Source organism: Serinus canaria, chromosome 2 (assembly GCF_022539315.1).
Source record: "Serinus canaria isolate serCan28SL12 chromosome 2, serCan2020, whole genome shotgun sequence".
Lineage (NCBI taxonomy): Eukaryota > Metazoa > Chordata > Aves > Passeriformes > Fringillidae > Serinus > Serinus canaria.
In genome coordinates this window covers 51,812,674-51,832,612 of record NC_066315.1, presented here as the reverse complement: position 1 = coordinate 51,832,612, position 19,939 = coordinate 51,812,674, and the positions used below count along the sequence as shown (strand labels likewise).

General features: G+C 36.6%; 1 protein-coding gene across 3 annotated transcripts in view; it reads right to left on the bottom strand.

Annotated features, from left to right (window-relative positions):
• SUGCT (succinyl-CoA:glutarate-CoA transferase) overlaps positions 1-19,939 on the bottom strand; it is a 318,976-nt gene that overhangs the window by 49,945 nt on the left and 249,092 nt on the right. For all 3 annotated transcript variants that reach the window (XM_050971781.1, XM_050971783.1, XM_050971782.1), the window contains one exon: positions 2,792-2,855. In XM_050971781.1, the coding sequence (XP_050827738.1) occupies positions 2,792-2,855 (64 nt within the window). The remainder of the gene's footprint in view (positions 1-2,791; positions 2,856-19,939) is intronic.

Sequence of the window (19,939 nt, the reverse complement as noted above, 5' to 3'; positions counted from 1 at the left end):
CTTGAATCAGAGATATCTTGATACTAGTAACAGCAATGCAATCTATTTGTGCATAGACATTTTTCATGAATACCTGAAATAAGATGCAAGGTCTCTTGCTTTCCTACCAAAAAGATACATTCTGAAAAGAAAAATTACTAGAAAAATGTTCTTTGTAGTACAACTTCTCCCACCACCTTATAACACACTTATCAGCACACAGTACATTTTAGGCTGGGAATCACAAAAATGGCAAGGGGGAAAAGTGAGGAAAGAACCAAGTTCAATAACCATATCAAAAGATATTTAAGTAAAGGAGGGGTATTAATTACCAAGTCCAACATTAAAAATGTAGCCAACACTAATGTCAATGGCAAAATCCATTTCAAGCTGCAAGATCTCCAAAGGAGGACTCATACACAGATTTGAATCAACTCTCAAGCTGGGGAGATGCTTGGAGAAGGACTACTGCAAATCAATATGCTAGACACAGAGGCCACCTGTGATACTTGGAGCTGAAATCTGCCAGCATGGCCCACTTAATTAGTGCTTGTCACTGCACTCACAACTTTATTTGGCAGCAAAAGTCAGACCTCTGTCAAGAGCCTCAAGTGTGATGTCCAATTCAATTACTAAAGGACACTTTAAAATCTGGCTTATATGGTTAATAAATAACAGCAACCTATTTTTATTTTGGGATTAGAATCTCCCCAGTCTTCTAAAAGAAAAACATTTTCAGCTTATTCAGTTTCAACATTCACATTAATAACTTAATTTTCCTTAATAAGCAATCCTGAGACAGAAACTGAGACCTTAGTAAACTTGTTCTCTACCAAATACAAGATATTAAAATATAACCACATTAAAAAAAACCAAAACCTTCTATTTCTTAGCTGCCATTGAGAAGAAATTATCTACTGTAGGTTTTCTTTGCACACTCTTCCCTGTACTCTTCTGATATATCATTAAGTAGGACAAATCTAGGGTACTTCCATTACCTATCATCAACAGTGGCCAAATTCACTTTAGTTTTGGGACAGCACAATGCACTATCTTTCCAGTGATATCAATAGGTCCATTCTGCTCACACTGAATAAGTGTTCTTCCCCCTTTCCTCCCCTGTGTCTCCCCTCCTTATCCTCCCATGCCAGGAAAGGAAGGAATTCTACTTTTCCTGCTCAAATATCCAATAATCATTTCAGCCATCTGTTTCAATACAAGAAACTCTTCATAGAAGTCCATCTAAATGGCAAACCATTAGAGACTAAGATGATTTATTTTAGTTTAGTGCAGTGTCACTAGTTTAATAAAATAAAAAAATTACTAAGGATTTGGGAAGTACTATGGCTTACCTATGTAAAAACTCAGTCTCTTGCCAATACATTCTATCACTGCTGACAGATATTAGAACATTCCTTTCATCTCTTTCCTCTTCTTGCAGTTTAAGCTATCCCCTTAAGGAGTATTTGCTTTCTCTAAGATAGATTATAAATTGTATGCAACATGAAAACCTTACACACTTCCTTTACCATCTGAAAGGCTTTCATTTCTACTTCTTAAAAAAGAATTAACTCAAAAACCTTTTATTTGTCTTTTCATTTTGGGCAAATAAACCAGAATTACTTGACTGTAAGAAAATTCTTTAAAAAAGGATTGCTATTTCCAGATATGTGCATCTAAATTAGAGAAGCATTTTTCAATACAGTCAACCAAACATTCAAATCTAGTGAGACCAAATGTGGACTGCAAACTGTGATAAAGAGCAAATATGGAGCATAAACATCCACACACACAAACACCCCATCTATTCATGAAGAAAACATGATCTAATACAGGATTGGTTTCTTTCAAATAATTTTTCAGTATGATTCCAAGATGTGAAAATTAAGATAAATTTTATGGGTCAAATTCTTCTTAACACTACATGTGCTCAAGTCAATTGAAATTGATGACAACTGGATGCAGTGTCAGAGGATGGAGCTGGCACAGAAAATCACAATGTACGGAAAAGTTTTTACAAAACTAGACATGATATAGTTCTTTGAATGAAGGAGGAAACAATTCTCAATGTGGCCTGTGAGAAAGAAAAGCAGAGAGAAGCAGAAAATTTGATCCAATAACTAACAGGTTATGAGATAAGGATCAATTATCAAAACCAAGCCAACTGCAAGATGTTCCTAATGGCTGTGGCTGAACCTAACTCCATTACATAACTCGGTCTAATGGAAAGAAAGCTACACCAGTTCCTGGTTCATTTAGAGCTGTGAAGAGGAGAGACTAGTTAATTACTTTTTTATATGGTTCTGTATTTTTTGGAAGTTATAAATTGCTATTTAAGACTTCATTATGGCAGAGCTTCATTAAGTCTTCAGTAAAAAATTCCCTGTTCTTTTGTTTTCTTTTTTTTTCTTTTTTTCTTTTTTTTTTTTCTTTTAAACAGATAAGTCCCTAAAAGAAGCCTGGGTAACTTGCAAAATCAAACTAAATCAAAAACAGATTCATGTATTCATGTAGATTATTTAGCAGTAACATTTCTACCAGTGGGAATTTGGAAATATTATCAAATTGATATTCATGTTATGACAACTGACCGAGGAAAACCAGAAGCTATTCTGACACACATTTTAATCAATTTTTCTGCTACTGGAATGACTATTCCATCAGTGGAATGACTATCCGACAAATGTCAGCCCGGTTAAACTTTTATTCATTTGAGTGAAATGTGAAGAAGCGTCATGTCCTCAGCTGAGTTCCAGAACCACTCAGGATGTCATGTAGCATTTAATTCAGCAAAAAGGATTAGACATCTAACCTGGAACAGCTATCTTCCCAGCTGTTGGATGATTCATTTCCATCACAAGTCCATTGTGCAGTACCTAGGAAAACAAAGCAAAACAAAACAAAACATGTATGTAATATAAAATACAATCAGTTCCTAAACTCAAGAGGAAAAAAAGAGATAAAGATTATCATGTTCTTTCATAGACTCTCTGAAAATACAAGGAGCTACAACACAAGTAGTCTGTTTAATGTGAAGGAAAAAAGCTTTGAAATTTGACACTACTTTTTATTCATGCAGCTAAATAAATGCTTCACTAAGACTCCACATGTCTAACATATCTTTAAGCTCTTAGAGTCATCATCAAACAAACTGAGCTGCAAGCATGTTACACTTTCAGCCACCAACAGACAGCTGGTACCAACACAGAATGACTATTAAAACCTTCACACCCTTTCATATTACCCTTCAATATATACTAACGGCCTATACATAAACCAAGTTCTCTTGTTTGTTTTTGCACTGTTAGTTTTGAGCTTGTGATGGATCATACCATGAAATGCTGTGTTAATAGTTTTTATAAACATTTTGGAAACACTAAATAATTGTGATGTTTTTTCTATTCTTTTGAGTGGGTATGCCATGCTTCAGGCCTTGTGTATATCTATATGGGGAGATTATACATCACAATTTTCAGATCCTTGTTATTAACTTCAGCCAGAAAACAATGTGTGATACCAAAATTGTCAAGTAACAGAGAAAAATAGATTTATATTAGCAAAGTCACTGCTCTTGTTCATATAGTTCCGCACCAAAAGCCACTAAACAATAATTTCTTTACCTATTATTCTTCCATTCTTGTAATACTGTTACCTTAATCATATAATCAGAATTATTTTTTAAAAATAGATAGGCACCCACTAGGCAATTATTTTCATATCCAATGTAACAAGTCTTGAATGTCTTGCCAAATGTATCAGATATAGAAAATGAAACATGGAAAAAGCCTTTTAAGTGGTCATCTACCTATTCACCTCATACCACGAACAACACAGCAACCTTGACTATTAATGACAAGTCTTCGTCTAATTAATCTTTAAAATTTCAAATTAATAAGATGAGAATTTTCTTATGTAGCCTGCACCTTGTTCTGCAATTTTATTGCTAGAATTTTTTCTCCTGATACATAATCTAAGTGTCTGTCTATTAAACATCTTTATTCTTGTCTTTTCCCCAGATGAACATAGAAAACCAATAACTATCATCTTTATAACATTCTTTTATGTACTGGAAGATTGTAATCACATCCTTCCTCTGTCTGCTCTTTTCTAGACTAAACAAAACTAATTCCTTTAACCATTCTTTCCAGGTCAAATTTTGTGAACCCTTTATCTCTGTAGAATAGCGCACTTAAAAATTTCCCATTCCTGAACAGGTGCTGTCAAAAGGTCAGGTCAGCTTTTTCTTAGCTTGTGGGATGAACCTATTTAGCTGACATTTAGAAATTCAGATATTTCCAATAATAGATGCTGGTGGAACAATGTCTCCTCACTGGTCTAATTGCTTGGCGCTATACCAAATCATTAGTTCTATTTCTATTTCAGAAGGTTAAAGGCAGTTTTGGTAGACATTCAAGCAAGACATCCAGAATTATTTTTCCAAATGACAGAATTAGAAAATATAATTTTTTTTTTAAATTCATATTTATAATCTTTCCAGTTATGCCCTTAATCAAACAGTATTGAAAGTCTGGCATCCTTTCTCCACAACTTATTTACACAAGCTTGCTTTATGCATTTAATTGATTATTTGGGACATGAATGCAAGAAAACACACGGTTTCATTTGAACTTGAAATCCACAGCACGCTGAGGTGAATAAGCAGTTCTTTAGATGGCAAGTTAAAGCTTGTACCTAAAAGTGGCTCCAGTTGTTTAAAGAAAAGCATACACATTGTCTAGCAGTGACTCAGGGCTCCACAAAAATCCTGTTTTTCTCTGCTCTAAATCTCTAAATTCTTCTTCTCATAAGACAGACCTAAATTTCTTTTAAAATACTTTTTTAGTTAGACTCAAATTCCAGATCCCTTTTATTTACAGAATGAGCTACAAAACCCCTGAAGTATCATTGAGGATCCCCACAACTTCTTTTAAAAGAATTGCTTAAGATGCAGTCAAGCTTCTTTATTATTTTCACTATTAGTACAGTGTTGAATTTTCCTCTCAGATATATTTTTTACTCAAAACCACTGAAATTTCTATTAATCTTATTTTCTACAGTAATTAAGCCTATATTGATATACTCAGTTCCAACTTTTCTTTTGAAGAAAACAATCACCAAGAAATGACTGGTCAAGATCTGTGGCTGTTTTTTCCTACATCACCAGCACTGTTTAAAATAACTGGGTAATTTCCCATTCCATTCAATGCACTATTAGGACTCTCAAAAACAAATTGAAAAAAAGCTTCACCAACTTCTCATGTGCATTCTTAAAAAATATGAAGGATTACTGCATTCTAGCCTTGGGAGAATGCAACATTCACATCCTTTACCATCAAGGACCAGAGGAAAAGGTAAGAGACACAACTCAATGGCTTTCTCCTCCATTGTCTTGTACAGCTTAAATGGTCATGATATTTCTGATGTGGTAGAGCCCTCTACTGTGTCTGTATTCACCTGAGCTCATAATAAGGAACTGATGAACCAAGAGAATCATGTAAAAGATGATGGCAATCAATAGATCAAATTTTAATTTTTTTTTCCATATGGGTTATTTTGCAGGGTAGAAATACTATATGGTCTACTACCACATGAGATTTTCTGAATCAAATAATGTTTGGGAGGTATTTTACAGGGAGATCACTGTAAAGAAATCAGAAGCAGTCTTCAGTCTTTCAGTAAAAGTCTTTTAATATGTACCAGGAACAGTGTGGCCAGCAGCACTAGGGAAATATTCTTCCCCTGTACTCAGCATGGTGAGGCCATACCTTGAGTTCTGCATCCAGTTCTGGGCCACTCAGTTTAGGAAGGACATTGCGGTACTGAAATGAGTCTAGAAAAGGGCAACAAGGCTGATAAAGGATTTGGAGCATAAGCCCTGTGAGGAGCAGCTGAGGGAGCTGGGTTTGTCAGTCCTGGAGATAAGACCTATAACTATCTGAAAAGAGGCTGCAGTCAGGTGAGGCTTGGCCTTTTCTCCCAGGAAGCCAGTGACAGGAGAAGAGGGCTAGGGGAGATTTAGGCTGGACATTAGGATGTATTTTTTCAAAGGGTGATCAGATATTGACATGGGCTGCCCAGGGAGGTGGTGGAGCTCCTGCCCTGGAGGTATTTAAGGAAAGACTGACTCTGATATAGTCGACATGATGGTCTTTGGACTTATGATCTCAGGGGTCTTTTTCAACCAAATTGATTGATTCTGTGACACAATTTTCTTTTATTCCAAATACAGATATCACTTCTGATGACACATGTAACTAACCACCCATGACAACACAGTTTCTCTTAAAATTGCCAGCAAAATTTCAATTCTACCTAAGTTAAGCTTGCAAATCCCTATCAAAGGAGTTACTGAAATCAGAAACATATCTAACCTTGCAGCTCCCACCTCCCTTCTTCACTGATTCAAATTTTAAAAGTTCTATTTAACGTGGTGCTATGCACTCAACATATGCATATGTACAGGTACTACTCTTTCACAGATTCATCTAGAGTTTAGTGAAAAGGATTTTAAGGGCCACAAAGGAAATGATGTAACCAATTTCTCCATATTTCTGTAGCCACAAGATAGCTGGCTGTTGGTAAATGAAATTACCACTCGTGTCTCCAAACCACAAAAAAGTAATAATAGTTTCCCCTGTACATGCTGAACATAGAGCAATGGCCATAATCACCCCCTGAAAAAGTAACAGCACATGTTGCAAAGAAAATGCCATATTGGAATTGAAAGTACCACATACTGAAAGTACCCCTTTCCCAATAAAAATATGTCAAGTTATTTGAAATTTGGAAAGGATATTAAATATATCCCCATCTGATGTCTGGTTCTGCTTGATCTTGTATTCCTAGACTGTTGTTGCACAACAGAATGGTTTGGATGTCAGAATGTTTCCACTCCACTTTTTTTCCAAAGCAGAAATTCCAATATATTCAAGTTCTGTTGGAAAGTTTGTCCTTCATCACTAATAACTTTACTATTCTTCTTTCCAAACAGTTTCTATTATTCAAGGGTCACTTAGAGAAGGTATTAGCTCTCTACGACATATATCTAAGAGTTGTATTAATGAATCACATCTATCTCCACTCTACCTATCTCTCATATTGAAAGTTTTTTACCATTTCATGAGGCAGAACATAATTTAAAGAAAGGTTGCTTTCTTAACAAATTTTTGAATTAATAAAATCTGGCTTTGTTGTTTCTGACAGCCTATTAATTTACCTCTTTCCTCCCATTGCCTTATTCTGACACAGTGAACACTGTGAGTATGTTACAGTCTCTAAGGTCCCTAGAACCATGTCTGTGATACTCTATGAATACACACAGGAAAATCACAGTTCATTGGAATGTTCCTACTCTCTACTGCTGCTTTCTTCGAGGCCAGTGTCTTACAGACTGTCTCCTTCACCAAACTTGTTGGGTTTTGTGTGCATGTGAGGTGATGGCTTTGACAAAGTTCTTCTCATATCACAGCTTTATAGCTATTTGCAACCATATGCTATAGACAAAATTACTTTTTATTGACATGCCTGGGGATGGCATTTTGAGGCCTGATGCATTAATCTTTATCCTGATCCATGTCACATTATTCAAATACAGCATGCTTTTCTGCTGCATCTCTTGTTCTACTACGGAACACCTAACCTAGATTCCCTCTTGGTTATTCCCTCTTGGAATTTAATTTTCTTACTTTTTTATCTTTTGTATAAAGAGTTCTTATATCTTCTAGCCTAACAGTGGTTCTACAAACTACCTATTGGCTCTTCAATATTGAATTTAGGTTTTACAGTAGCCATGACTTTAATAAAAAATGGTGCATTCTGATACAGGAGTTAAGAGCTTCTTACCTGCATTCTGCTCAGGTAAGAAGCTCTTATCAAGAACTTCCACTTGCATATTCTAGAACTAAACATTTCAAAAGGCAATCGCTGAGAGTGATGAGAAATTGCTTTCCTTACACTCTATCCCAATGTGACATTTGACCAGCTGAAGGCAGTTGAATTCACCCATTATTACTACTTCATTAGGCTTAGAGGATTCTTTTATCTTCTCCAACATTTTGGACTCAATATCTGTTTCCTGAGTAGAAGGCTCAACAGTATAGCCCTAATATAGCTCTCCCAGCTCTATGACCTAAGCTGTCCATCCTGTTCAGTTTATAGCAGGTATTACACTTTCCAATTAATTTTTGTCATTCCAGTGTTCTTCAGTAATGGCTACTATGTCAAGATCCTTCTTCTTTGCCAAGAATTTCAAGTGACTTTTTTTATTCTTACTTGGCTCATGTTGGTATAGAGATATGTATAAGTTTCGAATACTTTTGGGGAAGCAGAGAGTTGGCCAGATTTTTTTTTATTTAACTCTAAAATTTGATACTGTATTACCTTTCCAGAATTTCTCCTCTTTCCATTTTCCTGCACGTTTGATTCCTGTCCTGTACACTTTTACTATGACTGACATCACTAACAGATGTTTTTAAATGGTGTGAGCTCTCATATATCAGCTTTTTCTAAACTCCTGCATGAGACCATGCTCATTAATTTCCTGCACCAGCAATCTATTCTTACTACTGTTCTAGACAAGTCCTTTCACTGAGGTTCTTCTCTGCAAAGCTCTGTCTAAGTATCCCAATGGAGATCCTATTTTTCATCTATTAACTGAAATATCAAAAATCTGAAATTATGAAATCTTCATATTAGACTAAAATTAGACCTCAGTTCAGAAGGGAGCATAAAGTTGGTGAAATTGGATAAATTCCCAGGATTATTTTAGTGGTTCATAATACTGGAACAGAACATACCCACCACAGTTACCTCTTCTCAGGCACACTATGAAAGTCTGTTCTTCACAGACTCACCTTCTTCCACCCTGAGAGTCTACTCAGCAAACTGTTTCAGGGGCCAATATGAACATACAATTAGCATTTTTAGCAATTCAGTTTCCTACATCATCTTTCAAATTAATAATCAAAGTAAGATATGATCCTGATACTGAGGATAGTATTCATATTAATGTTTTGTTTCCCCTAGCACCTCCTCCTATAAAATTAAAAATTAAAAAGTTCTTAGTGCTAAATCAGCCACAGTGTAATGCACAAAAGATACATTAAACAATCCAAAAAGTATGAAACAATGGAAACCTGTTCTGACAGAGCAGAAACACCTTTGCCACTGTCTAATCATTAACACATACTGCTTTTTGAGAAAAACTACTAAATTTAATTTATATCTCACAGTCTAAGTAAATATGAGACAGCTGCTAAATAAGTCTATATAAATCTCCTATGTTTTCATCAGATATATTGAAAAGTAATGAGAGTAAAATAAGGTACTTTTATTCTAATAACAGACCATATTACACTAAAGAATTAGGTTTTTAACTCTTGTGGAAAAGGAAGTATTCCCAAGGGGTTTATTAGCATGTGATATGTTTAATATTTGCAACAAATAGCAAGGAGATTAGGAGAATAAAGGTTTGTAACTTGGGCCAAAATACACCAAAATGCATGGATACAACTCTGGATTTAATCGCATAAATTCTCTGATTTTCAAGGCTGCAGACCTGACCCTGACTTCAAAGGACTGTCTAGGTGCTTAAAAATCAGGTTCCTTCCCTCAGATCATCAAGAATAGCTCCCTGACAATTTCTTGCACCATCAGCCTGGAGACGTGGCAGAGGAAACAATCTGTCCTTATTTGTAAAATATACATATATTTTTCAGATGTTCTTTTTCCCTGAGAACTGATGTGATTGTAAAACCATATTTTGGTGGGTTTGAATGTGTAAATTCACAGAAATATTTTAGCAGAGATGGTTGGCTGTACTGCTATTTGGATATAAGACCTGGCTCATGCTGGTAGGAAGATGGGGTGTGGCTATATCCAAAGCACTGGCTCTGCAATCAAAGAGTCTGTGTCCAGCTGCAGCATAACTTTCCTAACACTGATAACTCCACTCTGATCACCTGCTGCTACAGAAACAGACTGATTTTATTATTGCAACAGTCTGAAATACTGACTGGTTTTTTCCTGGTTTCAATCAGAATTGCCAGTAATTTTCTGCTAGCAATGGTGTTAAAAATTACTGGCTGTTGATAATATTTTTTCCTACTTTCCTAATCCTATTTGGATTATTACAAATACTATAGTCAGCCTTAAATATTATGTTTGTGGTTTCTTTTAAGAAAAAGCATGGAAAAACTCAATTACAATTAATTTTTAAAGATGCAAGTGAATGTAAAAATTAAGAAGAGTATCCCGGACTGTACATAGATTTATAATTTTGGTGTCCAGAATGTCACATGAAAGGCTTTATTTTATTTTATTTCATTGTGATTTACCTCTTATATCAAACAACAACAAAATAAGATTCCAGATGTTTTCTTTTGTGGAAATTGACTTGTTAACAAAATGCAAGTGTATTTCCTAACTTATTACACTGATAATAAGCTAGGACCACCAAGTACTGTGTGCCGTAAGTGGGAGACTAGTGGGGTAAAAATACCAAGAACCTTCCCACTGCCATTGTTTTCATAACAACTCAGTTGTCATTTGTTACATTCATCAGGGATCATATACAGACCTGCCTATGGAGCAGGAGCTGAGAGGGTTTTGGATAACTGAGATTTTTCAGAAGTCACCTTTTGTCACATGCAGATGCAACTCTGGATTGAAAAATGACTGAGGTATTTGTCTCACACGTAAGGGAATTGTGATTTCAAAATGTACAAGCCTCAAAAATTCACAAATTTAATAGCAGGTTAATAGTGAACATACAAACCATTAAAAAACAGCATTGTAACATTATGCTAAAAAATCACTTGATTTCTGATAGTCCTTGGGAGTCTCACTTGTTTTGTTTATATGTACATATACAATGTACATAATCAGTATATATTTCCTGACCTTGCATGCCACACTGAGTTCCCAAGAGCCTTCTTTTAAGTACTCCATCCATCTTTCACCTGCCATGTAAGTGTTATGGTTTACTTATACATCATTGTTTCATTAGTGGTGGTCTGTCAGCTCAGAGTACTTAACCTTTCCCAGGACTGCAAAACTTGCTCATCCTCAGAGGAATGCCACTTAACAGTGGCACCTGCTTAGTATTGTAAAGAACATCCAGATGAGACCATCTCCCAGCACACCCTCACTCTACTGCAGGCAGAGATTCACTACACCTCCCATAAGTGGTTTATTCCTGCCTAATCTTGCACTGACTTTCATAGCCCTTTAGAAAAGGAGCTGTGACTGTGGTATAAAACACAGCATTTTAAATTAAGTCAAAGGAATTCTGTATAGCAACATGTGCAGACAACCTGGGTAAACTGCATAGGTGCTGTTGAGTGTTGCTAGATGTCCTGGGCAGTCAAAGGAACTTTCATCAACAGAAACTCTGACACAGGGAGATTTTTCCTGATTTATACTCTACCTCATTAACATTAGCCTTTGTAACAAACCCACTTAAGATAGAGAACTCCTAACCATGCCTACACCAAAGAATTGGGATTCAAGAATGCTAGGTGCAAGATGTATCCGGAGAAGGTGAAGAGTAAGTTCCCACTTTGTATCAGCATCTTCAACTCCTTTTCAGCAGTTCAGTACTTAACTACTGCCATCCACTTTTCCATCATTAGCATTTAGTTATTAATTTTATTACCCAACCACAAGATTTCTCTCCAAGTTGCAGTAAAACAAAAAGAAACTAAAGCCAGGAAGGTATTTCAGGGCTATGAGTGTTTACACAGAAGAGGTGATTTCTTTCAGAAACAATCATCACTTAAAAAAAAAAGCAAGCATGGTTTTGAAAACACTACATTTCACAGTTTTTCATCATTGATGTGCATTTGATACTCTGTAAGAATTTAATGTAAAAAGCATTTGGTATGTGAATACTACACATGCAACTGTGAGCAAAAATACAACACTAGTTTTTAAATGTGATGCTTCCAATGAACTTCGCTGTACAAGTTGCGAGAGAAGCTGAGAGACCAAGATGGAAATGGAAAAAGGAAAATACAGAGGACAGATTTTTCCACTTAAAACCTTACACAAATCTTCACAAACACAGACACCAAACAGTTCGCCAGAGTGTCTTAGGGATGGGGTTTTATCCCATACTAATTTTTGGTTTTGTTTTTGTTTTGTGTCTGGGATGATCACTACCCACCCTCAACCCTGGCTCTGGGAGTTTTGCAATGGGCAAGAGCCAGCTTGAGATTTCCTGTGAGAACCGGGGGGCGAAAGGTTGGCTGCTTCCTTCCAGGGAGGTCAGTCCTCTCCATAGCCATGCGGTGGGACCTCTCTGACAACAGATACTTGTTGCCGTGTGGATTTTTGTCCATTTCTAATGCTCTTTTCCTTCGGCATTTTGACTGGAGCTTACTGGCTAGCTTCTCTGCTGCTTGGGAGACCAGAGCCAGTGCTGTCGGAGGACCTGTGAGCTCCCCACTGCCCACCATCGACTGCCCCCTCTGCACAGCCAGAGCCCGTGATCAGCCATCGCTGGTGAGCTACCCAGGGGAGCAATGCCCTGCTCAGCCCTGCTGCTTCAGGGCTTCTTGCTACCCTGTAACCCAACAACCAGCCACCCTGAAACTTCTGGCAGGACCCAAAGTTTTCTGCCACACTCTGTTTGTCAAAACGGATGCGCCCACCTCTGCCATTCCAGCTTGCTGCTCCTGAGGTTTCCTGCAGCAGTCCATTCAGGTTGCAGAGAGGCACTGAGAGTGGCATCCTCCTTAAGGTTTGCCAAGGAAAGCCCCTTCTCTCTTTCTCTCTGCAGTTCACCTACCATTACCGCTCGGAGGGATGGCTGGGCTCGCGCCACAGCGCCCCCTGCAGCCCGGGGGCTCATCGCGCCTGCCCCGCCCAGCCGGGAGCCATCAGCGCCCCTGCCGGCTGTGACTGTAACTGCACCAAAAGGGAAAACGCCGCAGCCGAGAGAAGGCTCCTAACGGGTTCTGGTTCTGTTTGTCGTCACTCCCACTGTTGCATTGTTATCCATATACATACTAGTAAAGAACTGTTATACCTTTTCCCATATCTTTGCCTGAAAGCCCCTTAATTTCAAAGTTATAATAATTCAGAGGAAAGAGGGTCATATTTTCCATTCCAAGGGAGATTTCTGCCTTCCTTGGTTGACACCTGCCTTTCACACCAAGATACTGGGTAAATTCATATCTTCAAACTTTGGAAGTTATATTGAAATTTGTCTCTTCAGCTTTGTGTTAAGGATTTCTTCTCTACCTCAGCAGTGACACCTGTTGCATAATACTACTTAAGGTAATACTAAGATGTGATAGCAATAAAGTGTCACTGACAGTAATGATGGAAGAGCATTTTTCCTAAACATGCAAATGTAAGCAGACGAACAATGTAATTGGAAAAGCATTTTTTACATTCTTAACCATCACAGAGCCTGCACAATACCATCAATTACAACACTTCACTGTATGTGAGTTTAGTTGAGCAGGTTGTGCAACCAGAACTATCTCATGTGCAACCAGAAGAACTCTCTCATTCTGAAAATTTGCCTTGTATAAGACCTTTATTCAGTCAAATGCTATTCAAGGAGATAATTAGAATGACAGGCAATCTAACTATAAAAATGAAGAGGGGGTGACATTGAATAAAATGTAATAAAAATATTTTAATAAAAGCAATTGTTTTCAGCTTTTAGCTGATTTGTGAGAGTAGCTCCAAACAGAGTTCAATACAAAAGCTTCATAATTTCATTTTTTGACTCTTCTGATTAAAATGCTACTACCTTATCATAGAGTATGTATTTCCTACAAATGGAAAATTTATTTAATAAACTCCAGTCCTGCAAAAGGACTCTTCTTCCAGAACTACTATTGGACCCTAAATATCTTCAAAACCATACTATTCCATGCACATCAAAAGAAGTTTGAGTAGATAATACCCCTTGGTTATCAAAGCAAGTATCTTCTATACTTTCCAGGAAAAAAAAAAGTTCATTAAATAATTCTGTTGCAACAAAATTAAATACAATTTTGCTGGTAAATGAAACTATTCTATTACTATCATCATGTGAGATATTCTGAAGTTATTGTCATTTTTCCAGTTGATTACCTACTGTTCAAGAAAACTGTTGGGAGAGATTAACATTAAAAATGTTTAGTGTTTCAGATCGAAACAGAAAGTCCTGCAAGGTTTGACATGTTAAGTTAGTTTGAAAACAGTATTGAAAAACAAATAGTGTTACATAACTTTAAGTCATACTTTAAGAGAACATCACAGGATACTTTTAAAAAAGGAAGGCATTATTTCTTTGTATCTCATTTATATATATATGAATGTTACGTACAGTGGAGTGCATAAAACTGAAGTTTCTTTTTGTTGTAATTAATTGCTCCAAACACCTGTTTGCTCAGGTATTTAATAAGTCTCAAGTTTTCTTTCTCCACTACTCTGCTCATCTGATTTCAACCAAATACAGAGCTTGAAAGAGACATTTAAAAGGCAGGTGATATAAGGCCTTTTTTTTCCTTAACTGAGGCACATGAATGTTGACATAAAAATAATAACCGATGTGGGATACAAGTCCCAAACCTAGAAGAATCTAAGTAACTGTTACAAGTGTTTCTTTAATATTGTGAGTTCCAATTTTGCAGTGTTTGGGTTTTATGCCAACCAGAAAACAAAGCAGCAAACAAAGAATGCGGATCAGAAGTCACAAAAATTTACTTACAATAAAGGTAAGATCAGAGGCGACTACTTCTGTGCTAAATAAGAGCCACACAACAAGTAAGGATGGAATGGAATGGAATGGAATGGAATGGAATAGAATAGAATAGAATAGAATAGAATAGAATAGAATAGAATAGAATAGAATAGAATAGAATAGAATAGAATAGAATAGAATAGAATAGAATACTAGATGGAAGAGACATACAATGATTATCATGTCCCACTGCCTGAGCATTTCAGGGCTGACCAAAGTTAAAGCATGGTTTTAGGGGCCCTGTCCAAATGCCTTTTCAGACCTGACATGGGCTGGGCATGGTCAGGGGAGGCATCAACCACCTCTCCAAGAAGCCTATTCCAGCTTTTGGCCACCCTCTGGATCATGAAATGTTTCTTCACAGGAAGTCTAAATCTCCCCTAATGCATGCAACTTTGAGCCATTCCCAACGTCCTGGCACTGAGAGACTGAGAGGAGCTCAGCACCTCCCTCTCCCCTTCCTCAGGAAGCTGTAGGGAGCAGTGAGGTCACCCCTCAGCTTCCTCCTCTCCAAACCAGACAAGTCCAGTGCCCTCAGCAGCTCCTCAGAGAACATTCCTAGCAGCATCAGTGCACTTCTTTTGATATATTAGAGTAACATAAGAAATATTTAAACATTTTAAAGTATTATTAAAATATTTAAGCAGTAGTAACAGTAATTGGAGATAAGGAACAACAAGTTAGGGAGAAGCACTGGTATGTCAAACCACAACATTTAAATAGGAAAAAATATTTTCATTTTCTGCTGCTAAGATCTACCTGTCTTTTTAGATGGACAGAAATTTCAAGGCTAAGTAAAAAAATAAAAAATGAACTACATAAAACAACCTTGTCTTATCACAGTACAGAAGGATTTTTCAGTGGTATGATCCACCTCTAGTATCTGTTCCGAGTTCATGTAAAAGCCAATATCATAGCATTTGCCTTGAGGACCCAATCATGTCAGAGACTTACTGTAAGTTCATTCCCATATAAGTTGTAGAATAATTTCTTCATAAAATATATTATCTGGATTCCCTCAAACAGACTTTTCCTTTTTCTATGGAAAAAGTAATCTGTATACCTGCAAACATTTTCTCACTCATTCAATACCACTATTTAGTTTAGATACACAGAAGAAAACAATTATTTCAACCTGATCCTTTACTTCGATTGTATATATGAAGAAATATTCTTTTGGAAAAACTAAAAGTCCTGGGCTCTTTTTCATGTATTCCTTGGTCTCCTGGATAGCTGCCAATATTCATCAACGAGCCGGTTTTTGAAAGATGATTATTGTTGACCTGACTCAGCCCATCTTTCAATTACAGAAACCCAGAAATTACCAAAACACAGTTGCCACGTAAAATTAATTGACCGTTATAACTGATATGGGCTGCAATGGGATATATAACCTGGTGAATTAGCAAAGATAGTCAATGGAAGGATTTCTCATTAAAAAAAATGATCTCATATAGTGGGATTTCTTCTCTGCAATGCATGTATAGGATGATTTTGGAAATGAACCATATGACCCATATTCACTTCAGTTACCATTAATCACTTGACTGAGGATTACTAGATGGTAAACACATTTCCCTCATATAGGCAACAGAGAAAGACACATTCAGAGGGTGATTATGGCTCTGATAATTGACTATAATTATCATTACTATAATTAGGATATTACTCTGCTAATGATGAAGTGATCTTACAATTAGAATGTAACTACCTCAAAAATCTCACATAAATGTTTGGTTTAATACTGAGATGTATCCAGGATTGTGTTTATCAATTCTTCATCTGCAAAATGTGGAAAATAATATTTCCACAATTTTTCAGAGTAATAAAAGGCACATGGGGCACAAAAAGATACAGAAAGGATACAGTGTTGGGCTAGTTTCAATTCACTGGACATTAGTCATCTGCCTTCTGATTTACAGCAGCAGAGGTGAGACAAGCCGCCAAAATGAATTTTCACTACATAATAAAATCCTCAGTGTTTCTGGGATTTACTGGCACTGCTTCCATATATCCATTGACACAGATGTTCCTTATCAGTTGTTTCCTTTTATGTATATAACAGAATATTCACAGGCTTAGAGTCAATACCCTGTGAGTTGAAGGAAAAGGCAGTAATGTGTTCAGAAAATGTGCCCTGAATAAGTGGTGAGCATCTAATGTGTAAAAGGGCAGTTCAGATGTGTGCACAATCCAGTTTTCCCTTTCAGCACAGACAAATGCTCAATCTTCATTCAAGCTCTACTTACAGGCAGTTGACAGTTGGGACCTGCCTGCATTCTCCCTTAATCCATCAACAGATACTTGAAGTGAAAAGAGATACTCCATCTCCAGAAAAAATCTGGAGTTTTTCAAGTAGGCCTCATGAAGACATAGCTTACTTATTTGTCTTGCATAAACACATCACTCAAGAAGGCACCAAAAAAAACAGAGCTGTCATAAATCTGATGCTTTATTTTTTGTTGGTATTATTATTACTCAGCTATTCAAGGTGATGAAGCCTTGGTGAGCTTCATGAAGCTAAATCACGCTAAGCTAGAACCACTTTCAAATTTAAGAAACATTGTACCAACACAAAAAATTATTTAGAAATGTTCCATGTACATAACTGACACTCAATTGTAGAGTCAAGATATTTATCATATATTTACCTTTTGTTTGATTACTAAATTGTAGGTGTTTCATTTTGATTGCAGTCTTTTAAGGAAGAAAAGTAAATGAGTTAGAATCCAGCCTGCTTTCTCTGAGTTAGCTCCACAATGTGAACCACACCATAGTAAATGAAGATTTGCTTTATAGACCTAAAATGCTTAATTCCTACTGTAAGTGGGAATAATTTTACAAGAAGATATATGTTACTGATCTTTACAAGAAGCTGTGTAACATTACCTGTGGTTGTTTGTGGATTAGCTAGCAAGAAAACAGATTCTGCTTCTACTGATGCAAACAAGAGTCATGGCAAAACCCAAAACACGTTGGTAGACTCTTCAGTCAGGTTTTGCATTTTAGCCTGTTAATGACAATGCTCTCAGGCACGTGGTGTGACTCTTGGGGTGTCGTGTGCAGAGCCGACACCCCAAGTGTCGGAGTTTGACAATCCTTGTGGGTCCCTTCCAACTCAAGATATTCTATGATTCTAACTAAATTGGCACTCTCTGAGGGACAGAACAAGGATCTAGAAGAAGGGCAGACATCCCCATGACTTCTGATTATGCTTCTGCCTGCTGATAGTTTTATGTGCAAACATGATAAGGTCATGAAGAAAGTCTGTGGTTGTTCAGGAAATGTTTTCCTCTTAGAGGAGAAGTGTCTAAATAATAAATCAGGGGCAAAATAATCTGAAATTACTTGACTAATAAACAATGAATACATTATTTCTGAATATATTGACATTCAAATATTCTATAAGAAAAAGCCCAAAATCAAGTCTTCTTGTCCAAGATCAATTGCAATAAAATAAATATTTATCAAATCACAGTGCTTTGCCTATTTGCTTCACTCCTGAAGTTAATTTCACTGTGGGGAGTGAAAGTCCTAATTTTGGAAACTCCTGAATACACAATGTATATACATGCTTTTTAACACTTTCCATTGCCATACACGCACGATAATCTGACTCAATTCAACTTCTTTAGTAAGGACAGTACTTGTGCTAATGTGGGCTCATTAATAAGAACCAGAATTGACTTTGTTATCTCAATTTCATCAATACTTGCAACATTTTCTAAAGCACTGAGGAAAGATTTGAAAGGAGGGACTAGGAAAGGAGTAAAAAATGAAGCAGGCACATGGTTTTCATTTGGGGTGGAGGGAGACTATTACGAAATTTACTTGACTGCTGCAGGCAATATTGGAGGATTAAATGGAAACTGGCTGAACCTTAGCTTCCAGTTTATAAAGAGTATTCACTCTATAAAGTTTCCTTATAACACCTTTTTACATAATGAGCTTTAACTAAATTCTGTCAGCACAGAAAGTGGTTCATATGGTTTAAGATGTGTCTTACTTAAGGAATTCAGAAGATTTTCCTTTCAAAGGCAGAGAAGAGCTTTAAAGGATGGCTTGACTTTTGAAGCAGAAGAAGACATTGTACCTATCCCATTTCTCATATTTTCAGCTACAGGCTTGAAAAAATCTATGGCATGATATTGATCTTGCCATATGCAATTATCTTTCACCTGATTATTCCTATGCTATTTTCCATAACTCTCAGCCACTTGAGAAAGTGTGAATTTTCCTGATAGCATTACAATTGCTATGAAAAACAGGAAGGGCAAAATACATAAATGTATGCCACTTATATTTAATTTTTTTTAGTTTTAAAGATTTTCCTTTACTTCTGTTCCGGCCTCAGAAAAAAAATATCAATAATAGTAATTTCTGGCATCCACTTTACTCATCAAGGTGGCTGCCCCTCCTTTTCTTTCCACTTTCTTGACCTTCAGGAACTTCCAGCAGCCTCAATCCAGCAAAAATACTAGTTTTGAGGAAAAGAACACAAGAAACACCAGGACTTATCTGCCCTGCGAAAATCAAGTATTCATTTGAACTTTTCAAAGGATTTTCCTTGTAAGCACTGTTCAAATGAAATACTTTATAAAGTTTTGGGACATATTGTACTTTGAGAAATATATTAATGTCTTTAGAAAGGCAAGGAAAGGGTGTATAAATGTAAAATATAGACAAATGTATAATTTGATTTGTATTTAGTCAATACATATGTCATAATGCAGCAGAAGTTAAAACTCTGTTGAACAAAGGAGTTGACCAATGCAAACAGGTGATAAGTGAAAATGGCACCAGACAATGGACATGATACTGACACATGTATCAATCTGTTTATTTGTAATTTTGCAGCCAGAAATATCCCCTGGATGTCCATATAAAATGAACATTTTTTTGGCATACTAAGTCAAAGGGGAAAGAATCAATTTTACAAGTGTAATATAAAATGTGATATATATACTGTTTTCCGGTTGTAATCAGCACTGTCTGATGTGCAAGTAATTTGTTGAATGCCAAAGACATTCATGTCTGGCTAACAGTTGTTGGCTGATTTTGCTGAAAGCTGTGTGCCAGAACAGGAATCTGTTTGTGGTAAAATGGTTCGTGCAGGAAGGTAGGCAGCCTGCTTCCACATACTGCGCTAATGATGCCTCTTCACAGCAACCACATTTTCCATTTTGGAGCCTTGCTCTAAGTCATCCTGAAGTCTCCACT